The sequence below is a fragment of the Ananas comosus genome, linkage group 1 (genome assembly GCF_001540865.1).
Source record: "Ananas comosus cultivar F153 linkage group 1, ASM154086v1, whole genome shotgun sequence".
NCBI classification, from domain to species: domain Eukaryota; kingdom Viridiplantae; phylum Streptophyta; class Magnoliopsida; order Poales; family Bromeliaceae; genus Ananas; species Ananas comosus.
In genome coordinates, this window is record NC_033621.1 from 11527066 (window position 1) to 11547820 (window position 20755).

General features: G+C 39.4%; 5 protein-coding genes across 8 annotated transcripts; 2 read left to right on the forward strand and 3 right to left on the reverse strand.

Annotated features, from left to right (window-relative positions):
* Positions 3128-7466, forward strand: LOC109713423. Its single transcript, XM_020237531.1, has 11 exons — positions 3128-3347; positions 3541-3610; positions 4042-4125; positions 4391-4513; positions 4747-5220; positions 5527-5936; positions 6066-6165; positions 6245-6304; positions 6388-6471; positions 6757-6885; positions 6974-7466. Exons 1-11 carry the CDS (start codon positions 3265-3267, stop codon positions 7295-7297), a joined length of 1941 nt encoding a protein of 646 aa, XP_020093120.1. The 5' UTR covers positions 3128-3264; the 3' UTR covers positions 7298-7466.
* On the reverse strand, positions 7734-8405 carry LOC109713495 (protein MIZU-KUSSEI 1-like). Its single transcript, XM_020237649.1, has one exon. The coding sequence runs from the start codon at positions 8403-8405 to the stop codon at positions 7734-7736; it is 672 nt and encodes a 223-aa protein (XP_020093238.1).
* Positions 10507-11566, forward strand: LOC109713587 (non-symbiotic hemoglobin 2-like). Its single transcript, XM_020237753.1, has 4 exons — positions 10507-10595; positions 10687-10781; positions 10959-11059; positions 11450-11566. The coding sequence occupies exons 1-4, from the start codon at positions 10507-10509 to the stop codon at positions 11564-11566; spliced, it is 402 nt and encodes a 133-aa protein (XP_020093342.1).
* Positions 12676-13484, reverse strand: LOC109713661 (STS14 protein-like; the record flags this gene model as incomplete). Its single annotated transcript, XM_020237867.1, has 1 exon — positions 12676-13484. A coding segment is annotated over one exon (519 nt), but the record flags the coding sequence as incomplete, so codon positions are not given.
* Positions 14566-20152, reverse strand: LOC109717529 (zinc finger BED domain-containing protein RICESLEEPER 2-like). 4 transcript variants are annotated; one of them, XM_020243376.1, is made up of 2 exons: positions 19936-20152; positions 14566-16979 (listed from the first exon to the last, which is right to left on the reverse strand). In XM_020243376.1, exon 2 carries the CDS (start codon positions 16892-16894, stop codon positions 14828-14830), a length of 2067 nt encoding a protein of 688 aa, XP_020098965.1. In that variant the 5' UTR covers positions 16895-16979; positions 19936-20152; the 3' UTR covers positions 14566-14827. The 4 variants fall into 4 exon arrangements, with proteins under 4 accessions (XP_020098965.1, XP_020098979.1, XP_020098971.1 ...); XM_020243390.1 differs by lacking the exon at positions 19936-20152 and adding an exon at positions 19766-19868; XM_020243382.1 differs by lacking the exon at positions 19936-20152 and adding an exon at positions 17513-19309.

Below are 20755 nucleotides of genomic sequence, written 5' to 3' on the forward strand. Positions count from 1 at the left end.
GAGTTAAAGTCCCAATCCAAATAAGATTATGGCAATAAATTAACAAGTCCAGTACCAATTAATTTCCAGCCATATATATACATATATTGTCAGCAGCTACTGTCAGAAAAAAAAAATTTGCAATTAATAGTAAGGATTGCTGCCAGCACAAAGTGGTCACACCAAGAGGGCAAAAGTGGTGCAGTCTGCATGGTATTCTTTTCCCCACTTTACACCTTGTTTATCTTCTTCATATCATATGGAACAGTTTATGGAAAGGGTTAGTTATCTTGAGCAATGGATTCTTTGACAAAGAGAACTCTCCTTGGCACAATGGACAAAGCTGCAGCTTCTTTGGTATCTTTTGTTTTCCTTATTAATTAAGAGGCTGTGGAGTCAATCATCTGGCCCAAAATTTACTTTGCTAACCCTTTTTTAAGCTTCTTAGTTTTCAGTAAACAAATATATTCTTGGGTGAGACTGAGAGTCTAAGCTCATATTGTAGTATATACTCAGTCCTACTTCCTCCAGCTGGAGATCTTACTGTGACGCTCGAATAGTTTCATATCGAATAGAAAAAAAAAATCATGATTAAAAATATAAGGATTAGTAACTCTAATATTAATAACTAGACTTAAGTATTTTGGATCGGTGGTTTAAAGCATTTACGAGTGGTTTGGTTCATTACATTTGATATCAGAACCGATTTGTCAGTCAAAAGTGTGAGATGAATCATCCTTCGGTGATCTTGGACTAGAAAATGGGGCCTGGCCAGGATGTCATGATTCAAATGGGAGGAACCAGTGATACTTCAATAATCCCACATCGAATGAAAAGAAGTTTATAATTGAGAATATTAGGACCGGAGACTATAATACTTATAACTAGACTTATACATTTTGGACTAGTAGCTTAGGGTCTAACGAGTTCTTACTGCCAATGGGTCAGGTCGTCACAACTGGAGCTTCAAAAATACTATTCAAGCACAGATGTTTCAGATTGAAATTAGTTTTTATTATTTGTTATTATTATCATTTTACTTTTGGAGCTTGTAAAAATATCATTGGAGTAGAGTTGTTCCAGAAAAACATTATCAGCTTTTTCAATAAAAGTTCCATTGTCGCTCTCCAACTGCAATTCTTAAAAAAATATAATCTTCAAATTAAAATTGTACTACATCTTTTACTTTTGAAGTTCGTAAGTATATTTTATCGTTTCATCATAACAAAAAATTGTTTATTTTGTTGTTGCTTCCCTGAGTTAAAAAGCAAAAGAAAAATAAAAGTTATTTTAGATGGCTAGCAAAAAGTACTAATGAACATCCCAATCCAAGTTCCCAACACATACATACAAGCACCTAGGAACCTTCCTTAGATAAACTATGTTTTTTTCACATTAAAAAGTTGTAATAATGCAGTAATTAAGTAGGGCAGGGACAGCAGTGTTCTCTCTTCTCAAAGTGAGGTTTCTTACCTTAGGAGGCAGAGATATATAGAAGGTAAAATTCCTACTTCCTAGTTAATTTTATAATGAAGAGCATATTGTGATTGTTAGCAAATGCACACTCTTTTAACACAGTCACATGACCACTAAAAATCTGATGCAACAGAGAAAGCCTTTTTTTTCCCCAGGAGCCTGTCAAGTTTTAGTGGGCATCATGAGCTTGGTGAGGACAAAGCCAATTAATGAGTGTGGTAACAAAGCCTTAAGCCTGACTGTAGCTTTTGCTCTCCACCCCTCTCCTTCTGACAAAACTGACAAAACTGACTGCATCTCAGCTGCTCTTAAGTAAAAAAAATCAAGCAATGTGGCCACCTCACATTCATATATATATATATATATATATATATATATATATATATATATATATATATATATGTATCTTCTTAATTTTTAGTCCTTAATTACAAAAGAGACATAGTGCCAAAACAACCACATGTGCAAGATCAACTTGGCTTTTAAGTACTCTTATATCAATGTTATCAAAAGATACTAATGCAGAGGAAGCATCTTGGCCAAAGTACTATTTTTAAGTATCTGTAAGAAAATGGCAAGCCATTTTTGGCCATGTGTATGTATATTGGAAAGAAATGGGGCAGTAGTACTAATTTTTTCCCCCATACAAAACAAAAAAAGAGAAATCTCATGCTCTTCCCTCTTGTGATTAATGTAGTACAAACACTCATATTGCATACATAAGCATGATGTGCCTTAGTGCCTATTTTCACCACAATCTTGCTAAAGAAAGTTGAGACGAATTAAACAATGTGCATCTTACACTGTCCTTATCGAAAGACCATCATTTCCTACTTGCCACATCAAATTTTTTTTTTATTTTTAAAAACTATTTGAATTTCTGTGAATTCTATGATACACCCCCCTTTTAAGGTGTGCAAGTAGAATTTCTGAAACAAGTTTAAGCCCCTGGATTAGAAAATAATAAAAATTCGGAGCTTTTGGTTCTGCTCAAAGAGACACACACGTTTGAGGGATTTTAATGCATGTAGTACTTTTTCTAATATATAGCTACTGAAATGATAATTTTATCAAAATGTACTATATTTGACGGAAGAGTCAAATAGACCAAGCCCTATTCCGCTTTTCTTTTGCGAGCATGACATCATATCCTCCAAAATATTATCTTTAGAGAAAAAAGATAGTTTGTTATTCGTTTCGTTCATTTTTTATTAAAAATAAATTTAGTTGAAAAGATTGAGCAACTAGATTTCAAATTTGGAATCTCGAATGCCAATTATTAAATTTTTTGCCACTTGCACTAGAGAGAGTCAGCTATATTGCTCATATATTAATACATGTTAGTTGTAGACCATTTATGCACACAGTCCAAATGATGCAATATATTTTGCCAATGCACAAGATTACTTTAGAAGGGGAAGATGTTGGGAACCCAAAGCATTTCCCTTGCTTGTGTTTTCTTTTTCTTGGAGAGCTATTAAACTAGTAGTAGTGTCCATTAATGGTCAAAGGGTCACTTGGAAACCATTATAGAAAAGAGTGAGAGACTCAGAGCTGAGGCCTGTGTGTTGGGTGGTGTGGCTTGGTTGGCTCATATAAAATAAGCTGGTTGTTAAGTTGAAGCACTAGAGCTTTGGCATATATAGATCAAATGGGCATTCTTAAGAATGGAATTTGTAGTTGATTTGTTCAACCTCCCATTAGAGAAAGCAGTTATCACTTTCTCTACCAACTTTTTCTCTTTGGCAGTGATTACTTACTTCCTGGGCTCTTAATTAGCAAAGTTGAGATAAACTCAGTAAGATTCTGATGGAGGAGACACAAAACACAGAAATGCAAATAGAGGATTCAACAACAGCAATGCCACCAATCATGCATAAAAGATCTAAGAGGTAACCCTCTTCCTAGTTTTGCTTTGTTTTTGTTTTCTTTCTTTTGTATTCTTTGTTTGGTTAAAATGTGGTTGTGCTGCAGTAGCTACTTTTCTCATAAGATGTTCTCCTTTCTTATGGTTGATTGAAAGTGATGCACAAGTTGTTACATGAATCTAATGTTTGCTGACATTGTTGGCACTCATAATGGCAGTGATTCTGATAAAAAATCTGGAACACCTAAGCTGGATTCATCTCTCAAGTCATTTCACTATGTTAGGCAGGTAGATTTCTTTATTTTTCTTTTTCTTTTCTTTTTTTGGCACATGGTATGATTCTCTGATTCATAGGAAGAAAGATTATTTCACACAGTATTAGAGCCAATGTTACTAAGTTTGTGTTTCTAGATGTCTTTTTTTTTTTTTTTTTTCACATTTAATTCAAGCACAAACGTGAAGGGGAGTGTTGAATAGTAAACATTAGAACACCAATTTTTATCAAACTAAGATTTTAGAGAAAAGCAATTACTTAACATCAATTTTGTTAATTCATAATAAATAAGATAACCACGATAAAAAAAAAAAATACTGAAACCTATTAAGCTTTATTTTTTTTTTTTTTACGCTTGTGGAATCAGTTAATGTAGCATTATAGAGTGGCTGAAGAACTAAGCAATGTACGTACTAATTACTCTAGATTTTGATTTGGTTGCAAGGATGTTGGAGAAGCCAACGACAAAGGCGGCATCAAAAACCAAAAATCACTCAACAACAAGGTCCCAAGCTCTTTGCGACAAGAGGTACACTAGCGCGCGTGATTACTAATAATTAGGATTATGATTCGTTATACGAAAGAATCCTTACTAAATTATATGAAAGTCTGTATATTCGGCATTCCATGCCTTCTTATGTTGTGAAACTTCTTCGAGAAACGGAGAAAGTCTGCATACTTTTTATTGGCTTATCAGGTCGCTCGATGTTATATATATTCTGCTCTGTATCTTTTGTTGATTATGTCTATGCTTTTATTTATATATTTGTGCGTTATTGTTGCTACCTGTGCAGATTCAACAACTGGAGAAAAGACTTCAAGATCAGTTTTCTGTCCACTGTGCTCTCGAAAAATCATTAGGCTTCAAGTCTTACGATGATAATTCATCCGACGTCGCTGATGCTGCCATCCCAAAGGTCTCACATTACCCTGTAACATCCTTTTCTTTTTCTCTTTTTTTTTTCATCTTTGTATGGATCTGCGTCAGTACGACTCATGATGACCTAAAAATGTATGTTTAACTCCGTAGTTGCGACGTAATCGCGCGTCTAGATATCCAACTAGCGCTTGATGTATTTTGTGTGTTAAGCATGTTACAGCCTTATGACAACTTGTTTAATACAATTTACCTCCTATTATATGGCGACAGCGCACCAAGGAACTAATAAAGGAGATTGCAATACTAGAATTAGAAGTCATGTACTTGGAGCAGCACCTTCTCTCGCTGTACAGAAAGGCTTTTGAACAGCAGATAACACATCTGTCACCTTCTGCTGGCAATGGTATAGAGATAGATTCTAAGAAGCAGATGAGCTCGCCGTCGGAAGCGCTTCCAAAAGCAGCTCCAACACTAGATTCCTCACCAAGAAAGCAGAATCCCTCTACTAATGTTCAGTCTGGTCAGATAGTTCTACCACGTAAGTCGGCTACAGGTCGGCAGAGTGAGGCTTGCGCCGTTCCGTCTCAGGACAAGCGTAGTAGTTTCCGAGTTCATCGCAGCCATTCGTCTCTCCTGCAACGTTCAGTTTGTTCGGCCAGAGTTTCTCCCTCCGCGAGAAATCTAGCAAGAGCACTTAAGGCTTGCCACACACTGCCATTGTCATTTCCTGAGGTAGCTGATCAGGTACTTAATTTTCTCCTATGTTGTTATCTTGCATGCGGTTCCCTAACTATACTTGTATCATCCAATTTATCCAAGAAGTTGGTTTTCTTTTTTCCTGAAAAAGGGGTACCTTAAAAGCGTAAATGTAAGAAACTAAGTTTCTAAATGGCCTACATGAATATATGGATATTGCAGGGACATGATCTATAGATATATGGAAGCATATACATAGAAATTTTGCTGGTGTATATCGACAAGTATTTCTTAGTAATTATCCTTTTGCTTAATCTTGCCCTCTAGAAATATTTTATGTCGGTTGATTAACAGGACAAGCAAAGTGTGGGTGATTCAGGAATACTAAGCTTGGCAGATCATCTTGGCGCTAGAATTGGCGATCACATTCCTGAGACACCCAACAACATATCGGAAGACATGGTTAGATGCATGTGTGCCGTATACTGTCGACTCAAAGACCCCCCGACGGCGAATCGCGGCTTTTCGTGTTCTCCTAGTTCATCGTTTTCATCGATGAGCGTGTTCTCTTCGCATTATACAGGAGATGCGTGGAGTCCCGGATTTAGAAAAGAAGCCACTCTCGAGGCTTGGCTTGATAATCCCTTCCGAGTTGATGGATTAAAGGACTTCAGCGGACCCTACAACGCAATGGTCGAAGTTTCATCCATCTGTAGGGGGACTCAAAGGTTCAGTGATGCTGAAGTTATGCTGCATAATTATAAGTATGTAAGAAGAATAAGCTGTAGCAGGTGTTATTCATGCATATTTCCGGTAGCTAACTAAATTGCTTCATTCACAAGATTAATGTTCAATAACTCTTTTCTCTTTTTCTTTTTCTTTTTCTTTTTCAGTTCGCTAGTTCATCGGCTGGAAACAGTTGATCCCAGCGGAATGAAGAGCGAGGAGAAGCTTGCTTTCTGGATCAATGTACACAACGCTATGACGATGCATGTAACTATTTCTCACTGTAGTACTTGTGTCTTATGATCATTTGGAATAGAGTTTCGTCTCAATTATATTCGCTTCGCAGGCACATTTAGAGCATGGAATTCCACAGAGTAGCATGAAAAGGGCATCGCTGCTGACGAAGGTGAATACAACTCTAGCGGTGAAATCAACTTTCTTATGTAGATATTGCAATTAGCTAGTCCGATAATATCTTTTTATTCGCAGACAACATATATCATCAATGGTGCAAGCATAAATGCAGAGATTATACAGGATATTTTGGGTTGTCGTATAAATCCACCCGGACAGGTTTGCATTATTTACCTCATAATATCCATGCCATTATTATCGATCTTTCGAGAATATTGGCGTATTATTCCAAATTTCGTCGGTACAAGAAAAGAGCAACAATTCATAAACTCTACTACGTTGTCCTAATTGTTATAGAATGCCCCTTTTTAGCTTGAAATCTTATCCTTTTTCTTCTTTTTTCTTTTCAACAATTCATGAACAAAATTGCAACATCAGCGAGTTCTGACGTACAGAAGAACTATTTCGTACGTGAAGCCTAACAAGTTGTTTTCGAATTTGTAGTGGCTCCGGATATTACTATACCCAAAGTCGCATCCCAAAGATGGAGATGAGTGGCAAGCCTATTCCGTCAAGCATCCCGAGCCTCTATTGCATTTTGCGTTGTGCTCAGGAACCCGCTCCGATCCTGCGGTAAGCCTCAGGAAACGTTCTTTTGAAACTCTTTTTTACGCTTACTACTTTCGCTTTTACGAATACTTGTAATCTCCCATCACTTCAGGTGCGAATATATAGTCCAAAAAGATTGTTCCAACAGCTCGAAGCCGCGAAAGAAGAGTACATCAGAGCCACCATCAGCATACAGAAGGAGCAGAAGATACTCCTACCTAAGAATATTGAAACATACGCCAAAGCCGCCGATTTAACTGCAGATGACTTGCTGAACATGATCAGGAGCAGTCTCCCGGAGAGTCTAAGGATGATAATGGAGAGGTGCCGACAAGGGCGGTCTCGGAAGCTCATACTGTGGGTACCTCACAACTACAGCTTCAGATACTTGATACCTAGAGAATTGGCGCAATTTTCGCACAACACTAGTATGTAGAGTGAGATGGATCTCAGTAGTCCATTCCCAGTTTGTATGTGCTTGTCTTTCTACTTTGTATAGAGAATAGATACATGAGAATGTTCAAGTTCTCTGTAAAAGTCTTCACTGAATTAGCTGAAATGGCAGACATATTGTGGAAATTGAGAGTAAGAAACTAATTTAAGAATTCTGATACAAGTGAATATAGTCCACTCAGCTGACAGTAGCTAACGCGCAATTGGCTAAAGACTTGATGATTGATACTCAAAGTTTAAATTTGAAGTCTAGTTGCTTCACATTTCTAAATAAGTTCATTTCTAAATGAAGCGTGAACTTGCTAACTTTCTCTTACACATTATTTACATCTATGAGTTCAACAAACAAACAAATGATTGATTTCCTAACCTAAAAAGTAATAAAAAAAAATAGGGTACCCATTGGGCCGGGCCGGAGATTAGACGCGTAGGAAAAAGAGGCTGAAGTCGTGGCCGAGCCAGCCCGCGGGCTGCACGAGGTGGAAGGTCTCCGAATCCGCCGAGCCCACCACCCGGTCGAACCGTCCGCGAAAGTACGTAAATCCGCCGCCCGGCCCACCTCCCTCGTGGGCCCCCGGTAGCTTCCCGGCCCCGGCCGACACCGCCAGCGTGGCCTGCAGGGCCCACTCCTCGGCCTCGGTGGGGGCCGCCCTCCGGCCCGCGAACCCGACCCGCCGGCCTTCGCAGTGCACGGCCCACGAAGGCGCCGACAATAGCGGGCCTTCTCCGGCCCTGGCCCGATCGCACTCCAATATGATCCGGCCCAGCCCGAAAAAGTCGGTCGCTCCGGCCGGCACCGGCAGGTCGAGCACGGCCAACGTCGGCCCCGCTGGCCCACCTTCTTGCAGTATTAGCCCAACCTTGTCACGCTTCGACGACGGAAATAACAGCGTGCCGGTGACGGCGGAGACACCGCCGCCGCCGCCACCGGAGGTCCGGGGGACGGAAGCGAAGGAGACGATGGGCCGGCACGGCAAAAGCACAAGGCCCACGATCCACCTCACGTGACTCCACCATCCTGTCACGTGACCTTCCGCTGCTGCTTCTTCATCTCCCTCCACTTTTCTAGGAACTACGAGTGGTGATGCCATGCGTACGTAGTATACTAGTTAATTTGTAGTAGTAGTAGCTCATCACGAACGATCGATCGATCAAAGGAGTTGAAACTTTGAAACACGTAAATATAGGATATCTTATTTCATGGTTGTTACGATCCTGGTAACAAATTCCCGATTTTATTTATTACGTGAAAAATAACATTTTGTTTTGGGTAATTTTATATAAATTTGGGTTGTTACTTAGGTTCAGGTTCAGGTTCGGTGCGGGTTTGGGCTCGTTCGAAATTTCGTTTGTTATGATATTGAGTTCTTTGGATATGCATTTGGGTTGCTTTCGGTTCGAACCGCGACTCTGGAGTTGTTTACTTTGCTTTGGAATCGGACCTGCAATATTAAGTTCTTTGGATATGCATTTGGTTTGCTTTCGGTTCGAACTGCGACTCTGGAGTTGTTTACTTTGCTTTGGAATCGGACCTGCAATATTATTGCAACTACAGATGCATGCTAACAATCAGGCTCTAAGAGAGCTGCCATTCAAATTGTGTTTTGTTTTTTTTGTTTTTTTTTAAGTAAAAATTTAGTTCATAGACAAAAGCTAGCACAATGCATATCACATGATTAGGTTCCTACATACTTCACACAAATCAAACATCCGTTTCAGTCATGATGGTGCTACTAATGTATGCAATTTGATAAAACAGATCAGATTTATTGAATATAATTATTATTTACTAGCTGACTTATAAAAATTCAAAAATAAATTTGACAAGTTAATTAATACTAGTTAAGTTCATATGCAAATGCATATCACAATTATTTTATTATATTTTATTAAAATATATCCTAATTCAAATTTAAATAGTTGTTGCTTACAATAATTATATAGTTTTACCTTTTATATATATACATTGAATATTTTTGTATGCATTTTCGAATTCTAACGAACCCAAAATTGAAATACGTGTTTTAAACTAAAAGTATCAATATTTTAATTCACCTTTAATTCAAAATTCAAATCTTAAATTTAATTTTGATCCCCTTTAATTAAAATTTTTAATTGTTAATTCAAATTTGACAAGCAAAATTAAACTTAATTCAAGATATAAACTCAAATTTTAATTTTAATTTAAAATTTATAAGTTTTAAATTTAAATTGCATAATGATATTTCAACTTCGAATTAAAGATAAAGTAGATTAAAATCTAATTATATATTTGACGTTAAACTAAAATTTGATTGATGATTGCAATCAATAAAAAAATTAATATAACAGCTAAATATTCGTAAATAATATTGAGATAATCTAAAAATATTTACTTAACAAGAAAAGATATGAAATAATATAGAAATATTTATTTAAAAAAAGAAAAGGTTATCCGTTAGAGAAAAAAGAAATTACAAATTTGTTTCATTACTTTATTTATTTTTCATAAGGAAAAAAGAGAAAACAAAATTTTTTTCCGTGAAAAGGTATGTCTGCAGATAAACCCAAATTTAAAATATGTATTTTTATATATAATATAAATAATAAATAATTAGATAAGAAAGGGGGAGAAATAAAAGGACTTTAATAGATTAAGCTAGAATTTTTAGAGATCACTAGTATATATGGGAGCTGGGTTCATGCTTTCCATGTACTCAAGCTTCTTTTACAAAAAATAAAATAAAAAAAAACTGTTTTAAGCATTTTCTAGATGAATAGTATGATTAACAGCACTCCAAAAATACACACGATAAACCATGCCGTGTAGAGAAAACAAATATCGATCCTACTAAATCACGAATGCTAAGCAAAATGTTTTAAAAAGCTAAAATTAAAATCTTGACTTATAATTAGGAAAGATAAATCTTCACAACACATAAGCTATCAATGGATACCCAATTCCAACCCATTAATGCCATTACATATACAAACATATCTAACATCTTATAATTAAAATCAAATAAAAATAATCACATATATTTGCTTCTGCATGTATATATGGTTCCTGGGTTGCATGTTGCCACACCTCCTTTGATCTCTCACTAGCTATTCCTCATAGTATAATTCAAAGTTCCACCATTGCGCGCCAATTTAAAACATCAATCCCAAAGAATACAAGAAAGCCATCAAAACCAACTACAGCTACTGAAGATGGACACTCTCACTGCCGAGCAGGAACTCGATTCGCGGAACATCGGGAAGAAGGATGCTGCCGATCTCGGCTTGAAGCTCCTCTTGAAGTACACTTATATGATCGCTTCTCCTTACCTCTCTTTTGGTTTTCGATGCTGATCAGCTCTAACAAACATATGCTTGTAAATTCGGTGTCAGGATATCCGGGATCGTGCCATCGGCGAGCCATCTCTTCTCGTTTCTGCATGATTCTGATGCTGCCATCAACAAGAACCACAAGCTCAAACGGCACGGTGTGTAGGTTTTCGCCATGGTACCTGACTACCTGTTCTTCACTGCAGTTGCTTTTTTAATATAGCACTGAAATGTTCCAGCTACAGTTTGAAGCGTTACAATAATATATCATGCATGTTCTAATGGCTAGTGGATGTGTATAATGTTTGTTGCCTTGTAGACCTGTGGCTCTGCAGCACAACTGAGAAGGGTGGGGATAGTTACTGTGAGGGACGCAACTTTGAAGAAGCTGGGAGCCACCCACTCCAAAGCTGGTGTAACTGATCAGCACTTTGAGGTAAGGAACATTGCTATGTCTGTATAAATTCCACACAACTATAACCATATTATGACAGAGTCAGCAAGAGATTTTGAGGTAAGGAACAATGCTACGTCTGGTGCCTCAACTGTGACTGTGCAGCACAGCTGCGAAGAGCTGGTAGGGTTATAGTTAGAGAGACCAGCCTAAAGAAGTTGGGTGTCACACACTTTAAGGCTGGCGTGATGAATGAACACTTTTTGAGGTAAAGATTTGTATATACATGCTCTTGCTGACAGAATATGTCAGTAAATGCACTTCGAGAACCGAAGGTGCCCGTAGACTCGACGGAAGGAAAGGAAATTTTCTAGATCAAAGTGAATAAATTCCGATATACAAAAATGATATTTCATTGAATTGAATGACTAGGCTTGCACTATCGATCACGATAAAGGAGGCAGTGCCATATACTTTGGAGCTCCGAGATCAAGAATGCACGGGGAGAAGCTTATGACCAGGTGGTTGCAGCCATTAAGGAGGAAATAAAGCCCTCACCCCACTTGTTATCATACCCCGGCTAAAGCATCGGAGAAGGATTCAAAATCATTACCAAATAAGACAAGAATATGTCACGAATATTTGTTTTCCCTGTCTTTTTAGTTTTCTGCGTCGTTGGCTTTCTACATATCTGTTTGTTCGATCATTCAGCTGTTTCTGCATATGAATAATTCAGTGGAAATAAAAGATTGAAATATATTACAGTGTTTGGTATCTCTAGCTATGTTTCATGCATATCACTCAAAAATAAGAAAAAACAGTGAACAGAAACATTTGCAGCTTGAAGTACACACAGAAACTACTAGCATACGAGAACAACAGCTAACTATTCAAGGTTCAAGCAATCCATTAATAGTTCATAATAGGTGCATAGATATCGAAGAACCATAGGAGGAAAAGTAAAGTGATCTCCAAGTTGAGTTGAATGATCTACCTTTAGCCCCTGAATCCCTGATCGTGCAGCACCGTAAGCGCATAATTCCATCATCAAGAAGACTATCAAATTGAATCAATTCGTCGGACTTGTGCACACGACGAGGATGAAGAAACTGATCATAACCGTCAGAACTTTGGTCCTGCTGTTGGCTGTAGCACTATTCAACGTATTGTTTGAGTAGTGCTATAAATCTTCTTATTGAAAATATTTTGCTTTTCGAACTCAAAGTCACAGTGACATTCATTAAGCTTTCTACCGCAGCAAAAGATTCAGACTTTTCTGTCGCAAAATACTACTCAGAGATGATGCCTACACCTGAAAGCAGAAATCAAAGCGGGACCAAATAGGCACTATGTCTGACATCACCATCATCATCATCATCATCATCAAAAAGAAAAAAGAAAAAAGAAAAAATGCGAACGTTACAACTCTTAGGGTGTGTTTGTTTCACCGAAAATGGTGAGAGGTGAAGTGGTTTTCGACCATAAATGCCCAATTTCATTGCTTGATATATTATAACTTCACCTTTGATCAAAACTCGAATCCTCCAAAATACCGTAATTGACTTTGGCGTAATTAACTTCCACCCACCCTGGCCAAAGTCAATTACGGAAATAAAAAGAGTGAGGAAAGAAAAAATAATATATTAGCGATACAGAACTTCAACTTTAACGCCATTCACTTTCTATCAAACAAACAACAAGAACCGAAGAACTTCAATTCTACAGCAGCTATAGAAACAAACATCGGAAAAAAAATAATTTGTACATAAACTCTAGTCCACCCGAAATTGTACTTCAACCTGAAGATGAATTTCATCTTCGATAAAACAAAAAGGCCCTTAATAGGTATTATTATTATATCATTATGCTAAAATCAAGAGTACAAAGCAGGAGCAGAGAAAAGGTTAAATAGAAAAAAAAAAAAAAANAAAAAAAAAAAAAAAAAAATCTAGTAGGGGGGCTGGCCTCTGACGTTGCCGTGGGGGTAGTAGAGGCAGAGGGTGAGGGTGGCGCCGCCGCCGCACGTGGCCTGGGCGCAGCCGAGCTCGAGGGTGCGGCGCCAGACAACCTGCTTGTAGGTGCCGCAGTCGTCGTCGCCGCCGCCGCCGCTGCACGTGTCGGTGGCGCGGTCGTAGTGCTTCCCCGTGGCCACCCACGACGCCACCACCTCGGCGGGGCGCGCCGGGTAGCTGGTCCACGCCTGGTTAGCCCCGTACGGGCTCTTGCCCAGCTCCGCGAACTCGCACCGGGGGCGCTGGCGCTTGGCCGCCGCCGCGGCGTCGGCGGCCAGCGCGGGGCTCCACCGCAGTGGCTCCGCGCTCCCGCGCGCGCCGCAACGAGGCTGAGGAGGAGGAGGAGGAGGAGGAGGAGGAGGAGATGGGGATGGGGCAACTGGTGTTGGAACTTGTAGTAGTGATGAGAAGAGCCCATTGCGACCGAGTAAAAGCAATGGTGAGGGTTTATGAGTTTACTGGGTTGATAGTTGTTGGTAGCAATAGATCGAGCTGCAGAGGGAGGGGTATATATAGAGGCTAGAGTGAGGTTTGCTCTTCTCATATTTAGTCTTCTTTGTGAGTATTTGAAATAAGATCTGTCTTACTTAATTAATTACAACATTAATTACTCTTTTATTAGTTCATCCAGCTGCTTTATCGTATTATTGTTGGATTTATCCTCTATCCAAACACTTTCCACTGCTGGAGAGTGGAGAGTGGAGAGTGGAGTACTGGGATGCGGTAAAATATGATTTAAGGGCCAGCTGGTCCTAGGAGCAGCTCCTAGATTGTTCAACACTTGCTGGAGTCAACTACGAACATGCTATAAGCTGTAGATGAGAAGGATCTAATCTACGAAAGATGGATCAGATCCCTCCAAGTGGAGGTCAACTTATTCTGGGAAGTTTCCTAGATGCACTACTAGTTAAAATGTCTCTAATAAGGCTTCTTTGTATAGCAGTGGCACGTGCATTTGGGAGCTTTGAGTTCACCAGCTAGCCAATCTCGTTTCCCAACGTTAGAGGCTCACGTGAGAGTGCTACCGCAAGAGGAAACAGTTCCCTTTGGTTCAAACTTAAAAAGCCCATTTATTAGATGGTACGGTGTTTTGGTGCATCCACCTAGCTTCCCGAGAACATGCAAGGAAATTTCTGCAACTTAATCTGCATGAATCACGCAATACAAGAATTTCAAGGTGTTTGTTTCTCCATAAACTGATTTCCCAATCCGATTGGAAAGTAGAACTTACATGCAAAAGAAAAGGCAATTAGTACCGCAAGTCTCAAATAATGTCGTTATAATGACCACAAACTAAACTAACTGCTCTAAACAGTATAGTTCACAATCCGTTGAAACTTTCAGCACAAAAACTAAGGGCCCAAATTCCTGAGTAGTTAAATTGGGTCTCTAATCTCTTAAAACACCGGAAAAGAAGAAAAAATTCAGATAGTACTCGAGTTCTTTCTTCAACTCCCGTATCAGAGTACAAATTTCAAGCAATTAAGAGGGTGGATAAACACAAACATTATGCTACAGGTACGGTGATCTCAAACATGGCAGAACTGTAAAAGAAGACTTGCAGATTCAAAGATAGCTTGCTCCACAATTTCACACGCAGTCGAAAGAAGAAAGGGAACCACATATCGGCCTAGGCGTTAAAGACAATATAAAGTAAAAAGCACGGAAAAAGACTAAAGTACACACCTAATACACTACCTAAAGAAGTAAAGATGAAGGTTTGTTCCTATCTAAGTTATCATAAATTATCGGTCTTTGACATGCCAGAAAGAAACAGCTCCCATGAAAATATACCTAGCTAGATTTCCATCTTGACAATGGCATTTGATGACGGTGGCGGCTCCACCATAGTGGGCAAGTATTGGAGCCAGTCTTTTGCGCAGAAAAGCGCCTGTGCTGTTTCAGGAGGCAACGAGCTGTGGTACTCATCAAGCACTCTGCTTCCTGTACCCGACCCGAATATCGAGGAGCCCGTGCCGACCATGGACACTGGAATGGCCAAGATGTCGCGAGCCATCTTAGAGAGTGTCGGATATTTGATAGTATTCAGCTTCCACCAGTTCAATATATCAAATTCTTGGATTCTTGGGACGAGGGACTCCTCCAGGTACTGATCTAGTTCTGACTTTGTTGAGTGGTTCACGGACATCTCAGAAAGGTAGATGTCAAAGTCAAGAAGCCCATCGCCAGTTGAAATTGGTGTTGAGGGCAGCCGGTTGTTGTTCTCATTGCCATTGGCGGTGAAGTTGCTAGGCTCCCCTTGTTCTGCATAAGCTGGAGTTAATGGCAACGGCTGGGTGGTGTATTCCTGATAGAGCTCATGAACACTATCATCGACCACCTTAACATACTTCGCGGCATCTGCACCATAAATCTTGGAGAAGCTGAACTCAATAAGCTTCATCTTGAAACGAGGGTCCATCACAACAGCAATTGACAAGACAAGGCTGCAATCCTTCCAATATTTGTCAAACTTCTCATGCATCTCTATAGCGATCTCACTTACTACAGGGTCTTCACTGAGGGTCGCATTGGTCAGTTCTACCTGGATCTTCCACGCTTCATGGAAGAATATATTGGCTGTCGGCTCTGCCGCTGCCATGACAGCATTCGCAGAATCATATAAAAGCTTCAAGAACACACAAACGACCTCCACCTTCTTCCAGTCATCAGGTGATGGTGCTTCATTGTAGTTATCATCGCACGTTTCCAAATCAGTGAATACTTGCTTGTATTCTGAGGCGGCGAGCAGCATGAGGTAAGTCGTGTTCCACTGTGTCATGATATCAAGAGATAGCGTCTTCGAGCTCGGAATCTCCCTTTGTAAGGCAATCTCAGCAAACCTCTCTTCACGAGCCAGAGAAGCTTTTACAAACTTTATGCTTTCACGGATATTGTAGATAATACCGTGAATTGAGGCAATCACATCATGGGCAACAACATTCAGTAGATGGGCATAACAACGCACAACGAACAACTGACCTTTAAGCATGAGCGCATTCTTGTTGGAGAGGTGATCTCTGAGATTTGCACTGTAGATGTCATGCGAGGAGCAGTCATTGTCTAAAGTGATTGTGAATAGCCTGTCCTTCATATTCCAATCTAAGAGGCTGACCCCAATAGCTTCGCTAAGCGCGTTTTCTGAATGAGGAGAAGATACCAGCATGAAGTTGAGCATTCTCCTGTGCAGCTTCCAGTCCGTGTCGATGAACTGCCCCGCCAGCGAAATATACCCAAGAGTTTGATTGGTCATCCACAAGCCCACAGTAAGGCTGATCCGCCCAGGCATACAACTGCTAAATACTTGCAACAGATTCACCTTCTCTGACTGATAAACAGTTAAAACCTCTTGTTGGATGGTATTGACATCTACCATCCTGAACCGAGGCTGCAGGCTCTCGACAAAAGAGATGAAAGCAGGCTGTTCGACGATGTGAAGAGGGTAGTCATGCACGATGATCATTTTCGCGAGATTATTGCAGCTACGATCCTGATCGAACGCAGCATTTGCATATCCAGAATATCTATAGCGTCTTTTGGTTGGCAGATCAGTGGTGTCCCCATCATTTTTTGTACCAGAAGTGAGGGCAAGATGCTTCCTCTCTTGGTCTTTGAGTTTGGGACAGGAGCCCAAGGTGATGTGCCTCTTAAGATGGCTGGTGCCTGCAATCTTTGAACCAGAACTGTACGCAAATGTTTGCTTGCACAGTTTGCAACAAGCACGTGTGCACCCTCCGGCCACAGCTTCAACAGTGAAGTGCTCCCATACCATCGACTTCTTCCGTCGTCGCTTGGAAGTCGGTGGGGTAACTTCAGCTTCAGCATTGTTGACTGGCTCAGAGTCGCTAGCGTCCCCCATGCTCATTGAAGGGAAAAGTTAACTGATAGGGAAGATCCGTGAGTTGCTGATGTTCTTCGACGAATTACTCCAATCCTTCTGTTATATCCAGCTGCAAATTGTGCACAAAACAACTCTTGTAAAACCTTCCAAAGGGTAAGGCAAAGTCAGGCTAAAAGAAAAGATTGTTTAAAATGATAATACAATGCACTGTACTTTTAGTTCCTTTATCTCCTTTCTTCTGTAAGCTATGCATCTACTAAAAGCACGAACATCTCAATCATTGAATCTCACAAAAAATGCAATTTAACTCTTAAACTACCAGTGTTCATGCTATTAGTAAATAAATAAATATTCTCAGCCACCTAGTCTTCTCATTCCGAAAGTTAGATACGTATGAAATACAGCTTTTAGCATCCTAGGTTTTCCCAGTCCAAACATCCAACTATTTAAAAAATGACAAATACAACATATGAAAAGGTGCTTTAATTTTCTCAGCGAAGGAAAATCATGTTTGTCAGAGAGATATGGAATGGGCAAGCGTGAAACAAAGATATTGACAGGAATGGAAATGCAACAAAAGGCATCATATTTAAAGAGAATCAAAGTGGGTATAGCAATTCACTTATCAGATCAATACATTACTTTCATCCAAGCGTGTGAATGCTGTTCAATCCAATACAGCATTTGTAGAACTGGATGAAACAACCTAAAGTTTGAAAGCATACCCAGACCTCAATGTCATTCGTTGAGATTAGTAGACAAACAACAGGCAGCACGATAGAAATGAATACACCAAAAAGTATATATATCAACAGAGATTCAAAAATTCTTCTCTTGGACACAACCAAGAGGTGGCACAAAATTGCAGAGAAAGTAATCCTGTTATTATTACACGAGAGAGAGAGAGAGAGAGAGAGAGAGAGAGAATGTTTTGAAACAAAAGTAGCGATGGAAAGTTTGCAGATGCAGAAGAGTCAGGTCCTTTATAATAAGCAATTAGAGACTGACCGGGATTTTCAAAAGTGATACCTAAATGCCTTTCATTTTATTAATTATTTTAACAAAACAGGTTTTTGTACTATATCTGCAATTGAAATACCATATTTAAATGGTCATGTCTGGTAATAACAAAAGCTGACATTGTGAAAGATTTTCATCAGCAGATAAAATTAGAATAAGAAAAGAAATAGATAAGTGGAAACAGTAGAGGATAACTCAAAGGAACAATTACATCCAAGCATTAAAAGAACGAAGAAAGAGGGATAAGAATTAAACTGCAACAATTCTCGGCTTCTCACAATGAGCTTATTAATTAATAAAGGCAAAATAATAAGTTTAGGTCAAGAAAAATAACTCTAGCCTTTAGCTGATACTGCAAGTCAGAGAATCTCAAATGCATAGCAGTAATAACAGCATCACTTGAAAAAAAAAAAAACTACTGAAGGTAAGCAAGCACTTGCATGAGTACTCCACACACAGATGTACCCACGCAGACGCAGATACATGCACGCACTTGGATACACGCACATTTTCACACACGCAAAATGCAAATATGCATTGCAGACACACATGTACATTAATGTGAAATATGAATAATATGTGCTAGATATTGTATAATCAAAAGGATATGTGGCATCAATGTAAATAGATCATAGATGCCAGCAAATCAATTTAGTAGCAGTTCATGTTATTATCATGCCCAAATTCAACATAAACAAGTATTATGCCAATTCAATCATTATCAGATGATGTGCCAGTGATACTCCATAAAAAAACAATATCAACACCAAATTCGTTATACAAACTAAAAAGATTAGCTAATCAAGTAGAATATTTAGTCAGCATCACTACAACAGAATTTGGTTTGTCAGGCCCATATAGCAAACACCAAACAGTAATCAAAGTTTCCCTTCACGTCAGACTAAGTATTCGAGATGATTTAGCATCAGAGTAGGAAAAGTTCAGACAGAAAAGAGAAAAGCAGCTGTCTCCCTGCATTTAAATACATATGCATACAAAACATAAATAAATACGGCCATTACACATAACCACCAGTTTACACACATGCATTGATGCAAAAATGCGCATGGACAAAAGGCATGCACAGAAACAAGCATGCTTATACGAATATGTTCCCGTGGAGAACTAGATCGTATATTAGAACATATATTATATCTGTCATGTGACATTCATTAAGAAAAAATTAACATAGGATACAAAGAGAATCCACAGTAAAATTGGCATGGCAGAACAATTCTCCAAGCAAATAAGACAAACGCGGTTAAGGCATGCATGAGTAGGAAATTCCTGACCAAGAAGTACATGTACAATACACAATGAGTAGTACATTCAAAACTGGAGAGTATAAAAAAAAATATTAATAATCATCAAAAAAAAAGAGGTCAAAATTGCATTTTCCAATGTCCCACTAGAGTTGCAGCAACTGTGCTCCTTATCTGGCACATCTATATTCTATATATCAACACTAAAGCTGTAAATCGAAACTAGAGGGCGAAGCTTGCTCCTTCACATGATTATTTTACCACATAAACTTGCACAAAATTTAGAAAACTACAAGTTTAGCACATCGATGCTTTAGTTGGGCCTACACAGGTCTACGAAGTAAGATTCTAAATGGGCCCATCGTGGGTATTTAACACCGTCTCTGGTCCAACCGCAACGGAACAAATCACAACCCTAAAATTTGAGGGGATCCGAAGCCCATGGCGATGGTTTGTGAAAACGATAAAAAAGGCGAAAGAAGATGCAGTTTTAAACAAAGGTAAAAATAACGGGAAAAGGTACAACTTTTGCGTCTAACTAGTGAGCCCGAGGGACCTCGAACGTAGGCCCAAACCAAAAACCCTAAAAACAGGAGGATCGAAGAGGACGCACCACATAGAGCGAAAAAGATATCAAAAGAAACAGGCGAAGAGGAAGAGTCCCAGAAAAACAAAAATTTCTTAGTAAAAAAAAAGAAAAAGGAAAGGAAAAACAAGGAAAGCGATCGATCAAGAGAGAGAGAGAGAGAGAGCGATTAAAAAGTGTTCGAGGGCGGTTCTTACCGAAGATTTGAACTCGGCGAGAGCGATTAATAGCGGAGGTTTAGGGCTTTAGGATCCGTATGAAGGAGATGGATTTGGGCGTTTCCCGGAGGCCCAGAGGAAAACCCTAGATGGCGGAGGAGAAAGAGAGGGGCGGGAGAAAGAGGGCGAAGGAGAGGGTTGAGCTCGGCTCGGCTCGGGAATCGCAGTGTTTTATGGGCTCCGTAGCCCAATGGGCTCTTCTTGATCCCCTTATATATTACCATGACCCACACCACCAATTGCTCGCATGGTTGCGTGGTGTTGGCTTGTGGCCCAGGCCACGCCAGTTTCGGATTGGAATTTTGACCTAGTTCGACTAGGATTGGGCGCGGCCGAATCAGCCCGCGTTAGGTAGATTGGGTCCGAGTCGGACTCGGGATTTGGATTTGGGTCCACTNATATATATAAAATTAATTAATTAAGCCGGAATACTATTAATAGCACCAATGACTTGGTGCTATTAAGTTTTTTGCCATTGGATTAAAATATGTGCGGTTAAGATGATGTGGGCCCTCTAGGGTTGAGTGGGTAGTTGGTTGAACAGTATAATCGAACTGATAAAAATAATAAAAGAGGTAAATCTAATGGCAGAAAATTTAATAGTACCAAATGTTTCATGCTATCGATAGTATCCCAGCCAGCGTCTATATATATATATAGAGAGAGAGAGAGAGAGTAGGGCTACTATACTTTTATGAGTATAGAGCCCTTCGTACTCATAAGTTGTTTTCGATGTTGGGGTTTTCAAATCGACGATCCAGACCGTTAAACATGATCTAGAGTATTTGAAACGTCTAGA

Bases quoted from the DNA above. Each gene is read 5' to 3' on its own strand.
- LOC109717529 (XM_020243376.1), bottom strand. From the start codon at position 16,894: ATGAGCATGGGGGACGCTAGCGACTCTGAGCCAGTCAACAATGCTGAA.
- LOC109713423 (XM_020237531.1), top strand. From the start codon at position 3,265: ATGGAGGAGACACAAAACACAGAAATGCAAATAGAGGATTCAACAACA. The intron at 3,348-3,540 runs GTAACCCTCTTC...TCATAATGGCAG, and splicing joins ATGCATAAAAGATCTAAGAG to TGATTCTGATAAAAAATCTG. The intron at 6,166-6,244 runs GTAACTATTTCT...TTCGCTTCGCAG, and splicing joins ACAACGCTATGACGATGCAT to GCACATTTAGAGCATGGAAT.
- LOC109713587 (XM_020237753.1), top strand. From the start codon at position 10,507: ATGGACACTCTCACTGCCGAGCAGGAACTCGATTCGCGGAACATCGGG. The intron at 10,782-10,958 runs GTGTGTAGGTTT...GTGGCTCTGCAG, and splicing joins CCACAAGCTCAAACGGCACG to CACAACTGAGAAGGGTGGGG. The intron at 11,060-11,449 runs GTAAGGAACATT...TTGAATGACTAG, and splicing joins TAACTGATCAGCACTTTGAG to GCTTGCACTATCGATCACGA.
- LOC109713495 (XM_020237649.1), bottom strand. From the start codon at position 8,405: ATGGCATCACCACTCGTAGTTCCTAGAAAAGTGGAGGGAGATGAAGAA.